This window comes from Agelaius phoeniceus, chromosome 9 (assembly GCF_051311805.1).
Source record: "Agelaius phoeniceus isolate bAgePho1 chromosome 9, bAgePho1.hap1, whole genome shotgun sequence".
NCBI classification, from domain to species: domain Eukaryota; kingdom Metazoa; phylum Chordata; class Aves; order Passeriformes; family Icteridae; genus Agelaius; species Agelaius phoeniceus.
The window spans coordinates 20,426,799-20,439,823 of NC_135273.1; the positions used below are offsets into that span (position 1 = coordinate 20,426,799).

Consider the following 13,025-nt stretch of genomic DNA (forward strand, 5'->3'; position numbering starts at 1 on the left):
TATTTTCATTACCTCTTCCATGCTTTCAGCTCACGATGTTTAAGAAAGTGAAAGCAAGATTCTTTGAAAGTATCCATAACTTGTGGTATCCCAAAGCTGGAAGAAGGAGGAATGGGAGTGAGGATTGTTACAATTTAATGGAATCAAACACAATGAATGTACTGAAGTCCCCTTATAATTAGTACTGTCTAACATTCCTCCTCTCCTCTGCCCTTTCTGGATGTAATGTGTATTCTCTACTGGAATTAGCTAAAATTTAAGAGTGCCGTGTTGCACATAATGTTGTCAAAATATATTGGTGAGCAGCATCAGCCTGATGACATCACTGTGTTTCCCTGCCCATTTCTGTCATTTCAAGTGCCACAACATCTGAGTCGGGGTGCTGAATTTTACCTGTAGTTACCTCTTCACTCCTTGGACACAATGCATTTAATTTCTTTTTTCTTGAATATACTCTTCAAAATTTCAGCTGTATTTTTTTATTCTTTTCTAAATGCTTTTTTCTCACTAGGGAAACGCCTTTCCTGAGGTGAAATCCTTCTTTAATGCAACATTGCACCAAGTATTACAATGCCTTTGTGTATCTTTGCTTTCTCACCTGGCAGAGATTCTCTGCAATGCCCTTGACTCAGAGCGCTATTGATGTAACCCGCCAGAATTCCCATTATCAGGCAGGTGTGTCTCTCTCCTGAATTACTGCTGGTGTGGCACTATCAGGTTCTATGGCAGCACAGATTTGATCGAGTCAGGCATCAGGACAGGACAACTTTGGTGTAGGATTAGGCAGCACAGGAGCCAGAACCTGGCACGCTGTGCTGTGGCACATTGCCTCCAGCTGCCTCCCTGCCCAGTGCACCTGGGATGTCTGCCTGGGTAGCACTGAAGGACCTGACATTTCACTGAGTGACCTCTTACAGCTGATGGACACAGCAGCAATGGATCTTTGTGCTCAAAACCTTGAACTGGAAGCATTACATTTGTAAGGACAAACCATGCAGGAAGCTTCCTTTAGGATCGCAGACGCATTGCTTAGGACCCTCTGTGAAGACTCATCAATTAATATAATTTTTTTGGATCAAGGACTACAGTGAGAGGAGGGGGATAGTGAATGTTCCAAGATGCATTTCAGTTTCTCCCGGCTCTACATTTACTATTTCTTAGTATGTTATTATGTTATTCTTTTTATTATTTTGTTTGTGTTATTATTATTCTTTTCCCATCATTTGCTTTTCCCCTCTGTGCAAACACAGGAAGGGAGGTGTAGGTCCAGCTGTTTGGCTGACATGTACTCTAAGAGCAAATTTATCCTTTGGTACTTAAACAGTCAACTCTCTCAATGGAGCAATGAACTAGAACTCCAAGAAATAGAATTATAGAAAAAAAAATAAAAGAGCATCACTGCTGCTTTCAGAGTGGGTAGGATAGGACGACCTTAGCTAGCCAATGCAATTCCTCATGGACCTGGCACGTGAGTTATCTCCTCTGTTTGAGTTTTGGAGCTGTTCAGACCCGAGCAGCTCCTCAGACCCTCCTTCCCTTCGGCCTCTGACAGCGAGGGGCTCTCGGCCGAAGGATAGCGGTCACTGCACTTGAACGGGACTTATTCGAGCCACGGTCTCAGTTCCTTTTTCCTCCTTGATCTCCTTTACTGTTGTTTTTTTCTTAAAAAGAAAAAGTTGTTACTGAGAACTCGTATATTTCTTTAATCTCCAATCAGTTGATCACAGCTGAGTGATTTCTGCCTCACGCACTCATCTTCGCTGCGTTCCGGGGCAGCCCCCGTATTTTAGCACAACGAGCGCTCTCCCGCTGCGCACGGCGGCGCGGGCAGGCGCACCACACAGGCCTTTGTTTTGTTCCGGCCCCTCCAAGGGCCCCGCTGTGTGCTTGGCGGCGGCAGGGGCCGGCCGAGCCCCAGCCCATCCCGGGGCCCGCGGGCTCCTTCCCCGGCCCGCCCGGCATGCCCCACGCAGCGGAAGCCGGAAGCGCGGCGGCGGAAGGGGCGCTCAGCTGGCGGGGGGTGTCGCAGGTGAAGCTGGGAAGCGCGGAGCCATCTTGGTGCCCGCGCCGGGCAGGGACGGGACCCGCCGGGGCCGCGAACCGCCGGGGCCGCGCCGGGCTCGGGGGCGTCCAGCAGGGCCCGCCGGCCATGGGCTCATAGAGACAGCGCGGGGCCACCGCGACCGGAGCGGCGACGGGCTGCCCCCACCCTGCCCGCCGGGACCAGCGCCGGGCGCTCCCCGCCGGCCGCCGCCCGCGCCCCCGTGAGGCCGGAGCCGCCGCCTGCCCGCCCGCGCCGCTGCCGGTGCCGGTGCCCGTGACGAGCAGCCGGGAGGTCGCGCCGCCCCTCCGCGGGCGCTCCGGCCCCACCGGGCTGTTTTTAAGCCCCCGCGAGCGGCAGGGAAGTTGTTCCCCCCCAGCCCCCGCCGGTGCCCCTGCCCTCCCTCCCCTCGGTTCCTGCGCCGGGAGTGAGACAAGCACAAGCTCAGGGAGACCCGGCCCTGCGCACAGACACCGGCGGCCCCCCCGCGGGAGCTCCGGAGGAGGAAGCCGGCCCCCTTCCCTCGTCCTGCAGCGCCGGGAGCCTTCGGACCTTCCGTATGCCCGGCACGCACCTGTCCCGCCTGGAGGCAGCTCTCATGGACTAACCAGCCCCCTCCGCCTCAAGTACATTCTGTGGACATAAGCATTTTTTAACTTTTTAAAGAACTTTTTTGTTTCCCCCCATGGAATTTTTACCAGCTGTCCTGGTAGTTATTTCCTGCTTCTCTCATCTCAGACAGCGCTTTGTTTTTTCCTGGTACTGTAGTATGGGGATTAAATCAAAACCGAGATTTTAAGTATTGCAAGAGCCCTCAAGTCCATTCACCTGTTAAAAGTGAGCAGTGCTGTTCCTGTCTTCCTTCTTTTCCCCCACGTCGCCTCTCGGATGTGATGGAACTCATGTTCGCAGAGTGGGAGGACGGGGAGAGGTTTTCATTTGAAGACTCCGATCGCTTTGAGGAAGACTCTCTTTGTTCCTTCATCTCTGAGGCGGAGAGCCTTTGCCAGAACTGGAGAGGATGGAGGAAGCAATCGGCTGGACCCACTTCCCCCACGGTCAAAATGAAAGGTGAGGTCTCCCGATTTAATTGAGATGCTCTTTGGATTCGTGGAAGTTGTGGGGCAACGGGGGGTGGTAGGTGAGGAGATCTGCAGAACGAAATTCAGAGCAGCAGAGAGAACTCCTGTGTATGATTCGTTGTCGGGATAAATTTTGTGCAAAGATTGAAACTGTGAGTTCACCGGGGTTCTTAAGGCAATGTCTTTTAGGTGAGTTTTCACTGGGAGCACTCGTAGTATCGTGATGCTGCTCTACTGAGTGGATTTTGTGGGATTGCTCTTGGAAATCTGAAAACTGTTTTCTATAAACAAACTGCAGACTTGGCTGGGAATAACTGCATAGGTTCCCACAGGCTTTGATTGAAATCCACTAAGGTTTCATGGAGATTTTTGTTACTTCTATCAAGCTACTCATGTAAAGCTATGTAAGCCATCGTTGTATAGAGCAGTCCATTTTCCTTGTCTGATTCTTGGCATTTCTCCTTTTTCTAGTAAATTAGCTCTTTCTTTTGCAATAGTGGAGCAAGAGGGCCTTACCACTGCCACAAAGAAGTCGGCAACAGCAGTGTGCCTGCTTCAAGAGTTGTCTTATTTCCTTTCTGCTGATAGTAATTTAATAGCAGACAGCAAAATAGGCAACATTAGCAAATGAATTTTATTTTTAATTAACATATAGCTCTTAGCTCTTTGCTTTATTTTTTTTTTCTTTTCAACAAAACTTGATTTCACTATTATTCTACTGCATCATGACCCTGGAATTCAGGTGATGTTTGCACTAAGCAGAGTCAGACACACAGTTAACTGAAATTACACAAACTCTTTCTACTTTTCCTCTCCTGTTTCTTCAGGCCAGTGTCAGTACTTTTCCTGATCTTTAACCATCACCTGCCTCATTGATATCTCCCTATCTGGAACTGTAAAACTTTATTCTCTTCTGAATATTGCCCTTACATGGACAGGAAATGCAATTTATATTGAATTGAATTGGAATCTGGCCATGTTGTGCTATGGACAAATGTTCAGTTTTTGCTGGTTTAGTACCATAAAGTACACTTTGCATTACCCATAGGCTTTCCAGAGCAGATTAAGTTTTAAATTCTACTGCTGTAAAGAAGGGGAACTGTGTTGGCATTTGTAAAATCTCTGAGTCCTGAGATGCAGAAGTAAGCGTTGTGCATGGGGCAAAGCATATACATATATATTTATTTCATGTTTTGCATTAAGTCTTGTTGAACGTGTTATCTTGCTAGAAAGGAGCTGAATTTTTAAAAACATACTGGTGTGGAAATAAAGACATCTTTAGTTTGGCAGATTGGTTTGCATGGCTCTGCAAGTCAGACTGATGTTTGCAAAGATGATTTTTTTTTTTCAACTTCTAGATGCTTTTAGCCAGCTTTTCTCCACTGGTTCAGTGTATGAGTGAGTGTTCTTCTGGGTCTTGACCTAGTTCCTTGAGCTCTCTTGACCGAATTAAATCAAGCAGCAATTGCTCTCTCTGCTGACACCCACTTGTTGCATTAAAAGGAAAAGATACTTCAGTAGATGGTGCATATTTGCAGTCTTCAGGCTCTTTTCTGACATGTAAGACACAATAGCTAGCATTGCTGTGATAATTGTAATTATTTACATGATGTTGCTGTTCTGCAGACTTGCATAGGCAAAGCTTTTATTGCTTATACTTGGTTCATGTATTTCAGGTTCATATATTTCAGCTATATATATATATATTGCCTCCTTTATTAGACACCTAATTCCTTTGTATGAGAATCTTATTTTAACAGGAGGGACATTTTGAGAGGATACTGTTGCCTCCTTTAAGACCCTTACTGGCAATTCCCAGGCTCTGGTCAGAGTTATTTTTAGAAGAATGTGAATGTGGATTTGTGGCCTAAATAATTATTTGTTCACGCTGTGAAGTCACATATGATACTACCAGTGTGGAACACTTGCAGGTGCTTTACTGTACACAGTTGTGTTGCCAGAAAGTCTGGTCTGACGTGAGATCTGTCATTGTCTGGAATCTCCTTGGATTTCAGAACTCCTGTACCAGTCTTGTTGTTTTTAATAACCTCTTCTTGACACTGTTTTTGAGTCAGAAGACACAGAACTTGCTGGGTCCTGAGGTTGTTGCTTGTAGTGAGTAATTTCAAATGTGATAATTCAAAATTGAGCTGTGTATTTTTATTTCCACAGTTTGCCATTTTACTGTTGCCTAATAAAACAAAAAGTGTGGTTAGACACTAGGTTATTCTGTCAAATGCTAAGAGGAAACAAGAGGAGCTATATTCTGTTAGTCTTTTCCTCCAGTTTGGAGCTCAGCCTTTGGTGTGGAATTAGTCAGACAAGTTATGTAATAGAAAGGATTTCTAGCTTTTTCAATTGTTTTCAGTTTGTCCTTGTAAGTGTCAAGTTCTTCTTTAATTGGTTCAAAGAGAATCCCCCTAAGACTGGTGGAAGAGCTGTTGGCTGTCTCTTTAACAAACAAACTACCTGCACAGAGGTAGTTACAGCTTTCTTACTTTTTGCAAGTTTTTATTTTCTTCTTGGGTATCTTTAATATTACTGTCAGGTTTATTGGAAGTTTTGTAATAAGGCTTGGGTTGCAAATATACACAGTATTCACTACAGAGGCTTGCCAAAAAGATGAGTTATTCGCTTGTCTGTGAATCACCCCATTGGTTTGCTAGAAGATGATGGAAGGGAGAGAGAAATGCTTGAGTTTCTCTAATACAATCCTTAGAACTGATTTCTTTATAAAATCAGGTATCTTGAGTAGTTATATCAGAAAAATAGAATTATAATTGGTTGATTTTTCTCACATTTAATTTCTGCTATGGTGAAGTCCTCTTACAGTCTTCCTATACTGCACTCTAGAAAGGAATTTTCTCCTTATGTGTAGAATTGCCAATGTGGAGAAGGAATGCATTGTGTCCACTTCATGGATGCCCTTAGATTTCGAAACTACTCTTAATCTCCACTAATTCACCTGCACTGAAATCCTGGAGGAAACATGTCAGTTTTGGGAGTACTGGGAGTCCTGTGATGATTTGGAATGGTTTTTTTTTTTACAAATGCCTTGTTCTCTTGTCAGCTGCCTTGATTGCTTGCTTTAGCCCTTGTGTTTTTAGTTTAGAGTGGTGTAATGCTTCTAACTGACATTTGGCCAGTCATTACCTGTATACATCATTGATTGCACACACAGACAGAGGATTCTGCTCTGAAGTTAAGGTGAATGGATGTTTGAAAGTACAGTGTCCTTGCAGTGTGTTCAGAATTATCTGGTTCTTAGAGCTAGTTTGTAACTCCAACTCTTTTTCTTAGATATCAAATTACATTCCACCAATTTGTTACCCAGCTACTGACAAATGCGCCCACCTGCCTTTTCTGCCCTTTTCTGGACAAGTCTGTTCTTTCCCAGGAGCCATTATGATCCTCTCATGCCTTTCTCACTTAAAAGCAGTTGCATTTTTCATTGGTAATTGAAGTAAGTGTAGTCTTTCTGCAAATGTTTAAACATCTAATGTTATCTTCACATAAATATTTTTGTGATAGAATTTGTAAGAATAAGAGTTCAAGTACACTCATTATCTCTTCAAATCCACTGTGCCTTTGTTTCTTCCTGAAAGCTTCTAAGCTCTTTCCCACCCTTAGTCCTTTGTTTCACAGTTTCTGAAGCATAAATATTTACCAGACATTTAGGAAGCTGACATTAATACTTTAGGATTGTTAAATAGTGTCTTCACAATATATTTACTCATTTTGTGTTTATTCATTCATGGTGAATTTGGTTGGAAGTGTGCTGAAGAGTTCTGTTGAATCTGTATTCAGTAGGCAGCTAGTGAGAAAACTTGACTTTTTTTCCTTTCCTTTACTGTAAACTTGAATTATTGTGTACTTTATTGCAGAACCCCCTCAGACTTGACTAAGAAATTATGCAGGTAGTGCTCTCATGGAGAATATTTTCATTATCCAGTTGCAGACAGTTTTTGTTCTTTCAAACTGTTAGGAGCACCCACATTGTGAAGTTTTGGGCACAGTGCCTCAAAAGTTCAAGCTGTATAGAGAAAATCATTGGCAGAGATTATACAGAGCTTGAGGTGAAGGTATGATCAGTTCAGAGAGCAGAGTCTGAGCAGTGTCTATGCTGGTAAAATAACAGTGACTGATTTTCATTAATTTATACAGGAAAAGAATAAATAGTATAAAGAGCACTCTTTCTTCCTCAGGATTGCCACTAACTAACAAATTCAAGTTAATCCTTGTTCAACTTCAGAAAACAGCATATTTAGTCTCTTTCAAATTCATACTGTGTGCTCTTGGGACTCTTGGTATAATCAGAGAAGAATGCTGGTATCATCCCAAAGTATGTCCACTCTTTGAGCCTAGTGAAGCTTCAGATGGACACTCTGTGGTTTGCTGTTGTTTTGTTACTGGCCATTACTGTATATTACAACTGATTTCTTTTTTTTTCTGCTTTATTTGTGCCTCTGCTATGAAGAGGGAGATTTTGTAGTCAGCTCACACTTCTGGGAGGTACAGGTGTAATAAGGGTTCAGGTTTGATCTAGACTGTGAATTGTGCTCTGCCTTTGTTTCCCATCCCTTTCTTTATCTCCCCCTCTCCCTGTTAGGGATTTTTTTCCCTGAGTTGATGAGTTCACATCAACTTCAAGAAGCTTCAAGAAACCAGGCAGGCTTGGTCAATAGGTGGTGTCCTCCTAGCTTCAAGAATTGTGCTGGGCTCTTGTACATTCTGTGCTCCTCTTGCTCTGGTTGCTTCTAGTTGTAGTATGGTGAAATGATCTGTGTGTTTGAAGACCCAGCAGTTAAGTGTGGTTTAATATGCAAGTCTACAATTTTGCAGTTCCAGTTCAGTCTGAGGAACAGCACAAATCCATAGCATACCCTATATGCACAAAAATAGCACCTTCTGTACAGTCTGTATTTCTTTAGTGAGGAAGGAAGAAATGAGAAGTCAACTGATCAAACTTAGGAAAGTTTGTTTAGAGGTATTAATGTAGCCAAAGTAAAAATCATTCAGCATATGAATTGTGGGAGTAGATTTCACATTGCTCATGTTAACTTGTGGCCAGGCCCTTTTTTCTCTGCTCTCTGAAGTCAACCTGTGTTTTGCAGTCTTTTAAACAAACACACAAAAGCTCTCTTCTCTCCCTCCTCCAGCAGTACCTTTGAGGGAAGAGAAATAGATGTTGGTGATTTGAGCAGTGTCTCTTTTGCCAGTTACAAACCAGGAGCAAAGAGCATTCCTCTTTAATTTTCTGTGTTCTAGGTAATATACAGTACTTTGTTCCAGAGGAACAAAAGGAATGTACAGTTTCAAAAGATGTTTACATACTTTAATGAACTCTGGAGTAAATGTTTGTCTATTTAGAATATCAATAATTGATTTGGAAGCTTTTGTTTGTTTTTGTATAAGAAACTTAACAAGGAATCAAAACCTATTTATTCTTTGGTGCCTAAAGTTGAATAATGTCTTTAAAATTTCATTGCTCCTTTTAGACCAACAGCTTTTTGTATTACCTATCTAGGTGTAAGAGTGTAAAGCAGTTATAAGACTAATATAAAATAGTGTCATGGCTAGAAGTTATTTTTTTCAACTTTATTTTAATGCACTTTATGTGTATTAAGCACTTTCCTCCCTCTTCCTGGTTTGTAACAGCCTTCTGAACCCTCCAGAAGTAAAAGTCAAAGCACATAGGTGTCAACTAGCTAAAATATTACATTTAGAATTTTATTTGTTAAACATTAAATAGCAGTGGTGCACAATGTACAAAATACTTGAAATACTGATTCTAATTTCAAAATACCATGTGACACATTTTTAAATTGCCTCCTCTGAAGCTGTGTAGTCTTGAGCAGTTAAGTGTAAGATTAGCAGTCAGAAGTTTCTCATTCTTCTCACAGTTTGTGTGTTCTTTGATGCATCTTTTCTTTATTTCTGGCAAGGCTGTGGGTAGTTGTGTAGCATTTTTAACAGAAAAGACTGGAAGTGATGTCTTTGACCACATTTCCCCATGTGCTTTAAACATTATGGGCAAGGCTTGTGGAAACTTTGCTGTTTTGATTATTTTTAGTTCATCTATATTTGCTTCCATACAGCTGGAAATGTGCTGTCTTTGAAAAGAGTGAAACAAAGGAGCTCTGTCAGGTTGCAATATACCTATTAATTAAAATCTTCTGGAATTATGTGTTTTGAAAAAAGTGATGCTGTGAAAAGTACTTAGTTTTATTAAAAATATATCTTCTACAATGAATCATTATTAGTGTTTCTAGATTGCTGGAAGAAAAAAAAAAAGAAAAATGAAGGCATCAGTATTTACCAGTATCAATTAGGCAAAAGCTGAACATATGTAAGCTGGAAAAAGCTTGTGTTGATTTTTTGTATTTACCTTAATCTCTGCTGGTGTGAGAAAAAAAATTTGGAAATTAAGACATTGTCTTTCCACAGAAGGAGGAAACCTGAAAAGATTGCAGGAGTAGTTCTTTGATCTTTGAACAAAATCTTAACATTCTCATTCAGCTGCTGGAAGTAGGGGAACCTGAGTGTTTCTTGGTGTCTCAGTGACTGTTTAGCTTTTCTTTTGTCTTCTAGGCTTATCTTGTGACTGTGAACATATAGTAGGGCTTTCACGCTTCTTTCTCTTGTGGGATAAAAATTGGCTTGTAAAAGAAAGGGAAAGGATAAATTGATAAGATGGAGGGAGGAAGAAAAATATTTGTCCTCAGAAGAAATCCTGTCCTTTTGTGGGAGAAAAGCTGGATACTGGAAGGGAGAACACAGTTGACAGAAGGAAGAAGAGAGACCTTGGAGACCAAATACAATACAAAAAAAGAAGTCCACATTTTTTTACAAAAATATAACTAGCTAGCATGATAAAAGAAATATTACCCAGAATTTATCTGCAAGCAGTTAGTCTTTACAGGGAGGCATCCAGGGGTACTTTTTTCTCCCAAGTTAAGACATTTATGTGGTGGGTTATTGCAACAGTGGGCAGGTGAACACCTGGGCCACTGAGTCTGGCTTCTTCCTCTGTCCAGAGAGATGAAAACTTTAAGCGGATGGCCATCGTTCATTGCTACCCAGAAATACTGGTAAACATGAATAATTCATTGGTGGAGACCTGAACATGAAAACACCAATCTTTTAAAATTCAATTGGCATTGCGTGTACCCCAAACCTTCCCACAGATAAACCAGTGGAAAAAGTTAAGTGTGGCTTTTCTATTCATTAGACTTGAGATCTCTAAAGATGCTGCTTTGAGCATGTCTCCCAGTCAAAAGGAAAGAAAAAGTGACTTAAAATAAAAGTACCAAGATACCATCTAGACTCTTTCTTAGAGCTATTTATTAAAATAATGCCTGTGTGCATTAGGGCCATTCTTGATGGCATCTTGTCACTTTGTGTGACAAAATGAGGTTCTTGGTTGAGTACAGAAAAGTTTCTGAACCTGTGAATATTAGGTATTGTATGGCCTTATGGAATCTGTCTGTGTCTTGTTTCAGGTTTACTGTTCTCTGCATATGCTCCCATTTGCCTTTGTGTATCACCAGTTGTGATTCTTGAGACTGATTCTTTTTGTGACTGATTTTTATTTTCTTTTTAATATCCCTGTACTGGAATTCTTATGTGGTAAAATCACATCTGTCTCATCCTTTGGATAGTGCACCAACATGAAGTCTTGTTAATCCATGCTCAAGGCTAATTGAATAGCCTAATGATGGCTTGAATACCCAAGTTCCATGGTTTTAGGAAATGATTGCTAATGTAAAAGTACCTAGTCAGGGTTTGATATTGAGTCTTCATGGTAGTCCTGCAGGTAGTGTGTAATTAATAGGTGTACAAATGAAATTACCATTTTTCTGAGAGGCGAATACATTTGTGAAGCCTATAGGGCATCTTTTAGCAATTCTCTTGAGCTCTTTACAGTTCCTATTGCATATTGCTTGTAATTTAATTTCTTACCTCATATTTAGGTCAGTGAATGCTGAGACAGGAGGAAGAAAGAAATGTAACTGGTAAATTTGTTTACCAGAGGTCTGGGTGAAAATACTTGTAACTTAGGCTTTTTATGCATATCTTGCAGAGAAGGTTGTATTTGACCTAAAATCTCTCCAAGTTTCATTGACTACTTGCTTGCATTTAGAGCAGTAGTGCATGGGGACATTTTGAGAAGATGGTTGACTTTGCTTCAGTCTTGTGATGTTGGGAAGATCTTGGGAGATACTATTCATCTGCCTTGCCAAATTCATGCAATGGACTGCAGTTAATCAGTGCCTCATAGTTTTCAGGGATGCTTTAGGTATTATTTTTGTGCACTGAAAATAATAGACATGCTTGTAACTAACCCTTCCTCTGTAAACATTCTATAGATGCCTTCCTGCTTCATATGTGCCTTTGTACCCAGTTTTGTTTGGCCTGTTTTGTTCTCCCTGCAGGTGATGGGAGAAATTGGAAGGGAGTTTATTTCTTGTTAGAAGAGGGACTCTCTCCAGCTCTTGGTTATTAACATATGATCACATGAATACTTTACCTCGAGTGGGAGAAAATGTAATTGCTAGGGGCTGAGAGCTCAAGGCAGGCTGGGTGCTGCCAGCATTGGAAGCTCGTGTCCAACAGGGGGGTTCAGACAGGCTGGGACTGCTCTGCTGTGCCTTGGGACTGGGGGGGACAGCCTGGAACTGAAGGACATTGCTGACTGAGCTCTGTTACTTTGCATGAAGCCTCAGGTTAGATTTGGGGAGATTTTTACCAAACCAAAGGAAAGAAAAAGGAGTCAGGTAAGATTTTTTTCAAAAGAATTTAGATATCTAAGTTCTTGTATTTATGAAATAGATATTTAAACCTCTGTTGGTTTCCATTTGGTGATGTTAAGTGTTGATACCTTCTTCTAGTTCCTGACAGTTGTTTAATTTTTTTTTACTCTAGAGGTGAGAATGCTTATCCTTTATTCTTTTCAGATGATAACTTTCCCATCAGCCACCCAAAAATTGGCCTCCTGACATGCTGATACATTCAGTAAATGCACCTCTTCAGTGTTTGCCAGTGCATTTGTTTGGAGGCCAAGTGATACTGTTCTGGCATTTATTTAGACACTTGAAAAAAGCTGGTTAGGAATTAATTTTGCATGTTATACTTAAAGATGGTTACTAAGGATGGTGCTGTAGAGACCAGCACACTAAGTAGTGGAGGTTGCATGGTGTTTTGTATGACTTCCTTTTGTGTCTGAAAACATATCCATACTTCTTGATAGAGATTGATTCTCAGCTGTGGTGAAGTCAGACTTTGATTTATATTTGTGTTCCATCATCTACAATCAGAAAAATATTTGGTCTGTGTCGGTCTTTGTAGCTTTTTTTTGGTCATAGGCCACTGGAAAAAATTTTGAATTCTGAGCTTTTGAAATACCTTGTGTGGGGCAGGAGTGGGAATAACTGGTAATACTGAGTTTTGCTTTCAGGAGGCAGGAGCTGTTTGATGTCTGTGCTCTGAATGCACAATCCTGGTTGTACAGAATTCTTTCTGCATGGGGTGAGAGAGCAAGGAGTAACAGTGCAGGGGAAATGACTTGCCTGAAGCTAATCTGCTCCATCAGCTGTAGACTTATTTTGAATGCAAGCTGCCCAATTTGTCGTGAAACCTTGGCCAGCACTGGGCATGAGTGCAGTGTTTTGTTGCACTGTCTGTCTTGCTTTACAAAAATCTGCTGTTTATTTTAGGATTTCTAGCAGCTGTCAGTTGCTTGCCCAGGCTGCTCTTTTTATGAAATGAATAAATTTTTTTAGGGAAGGAAATGGAAAGGTTTGAAATAAGAATTTTCTTGTCTGAATTTTCAGAGGTGATTCTCAAGTTGGGAATGCTGCATTACCTGCCTAATACTGGTATCAGAGTTTTGGGATCTCAGT

The 13,025-nt window shown here is 41.5% G+C and overlaps 1 protein-coding gene across 3 annotated transcripts in view; it reads left to right on the plus strand.

The window, feature by feature from the left end:
- The first annotated feature begins 2,015 nt into the window (after nt 1–2,015).
- Nucleotides 2,016–13,025, plus strand: part of ZSWIM8 (zinc finger SWIM-type containing 8) — a 54,865-nt gene continuing 43,855 nt past the window's right edge. For all 3 annotated transcript variants that reach the window (XM_054636858.2, XM_054636861.2, XM_054636859.2), the window contains exon 1: nt 2,016–3,112. In XM_054636858.2, the coding sequence (XP_054492833.2) occupies nt 2,935–3,112 (178 nt within the window). In that variant the 5' untranslated portion in view covers nt 2,016–2,934. The remainder of the gene's footprint in view (nt 3,113–13,025) is intronic.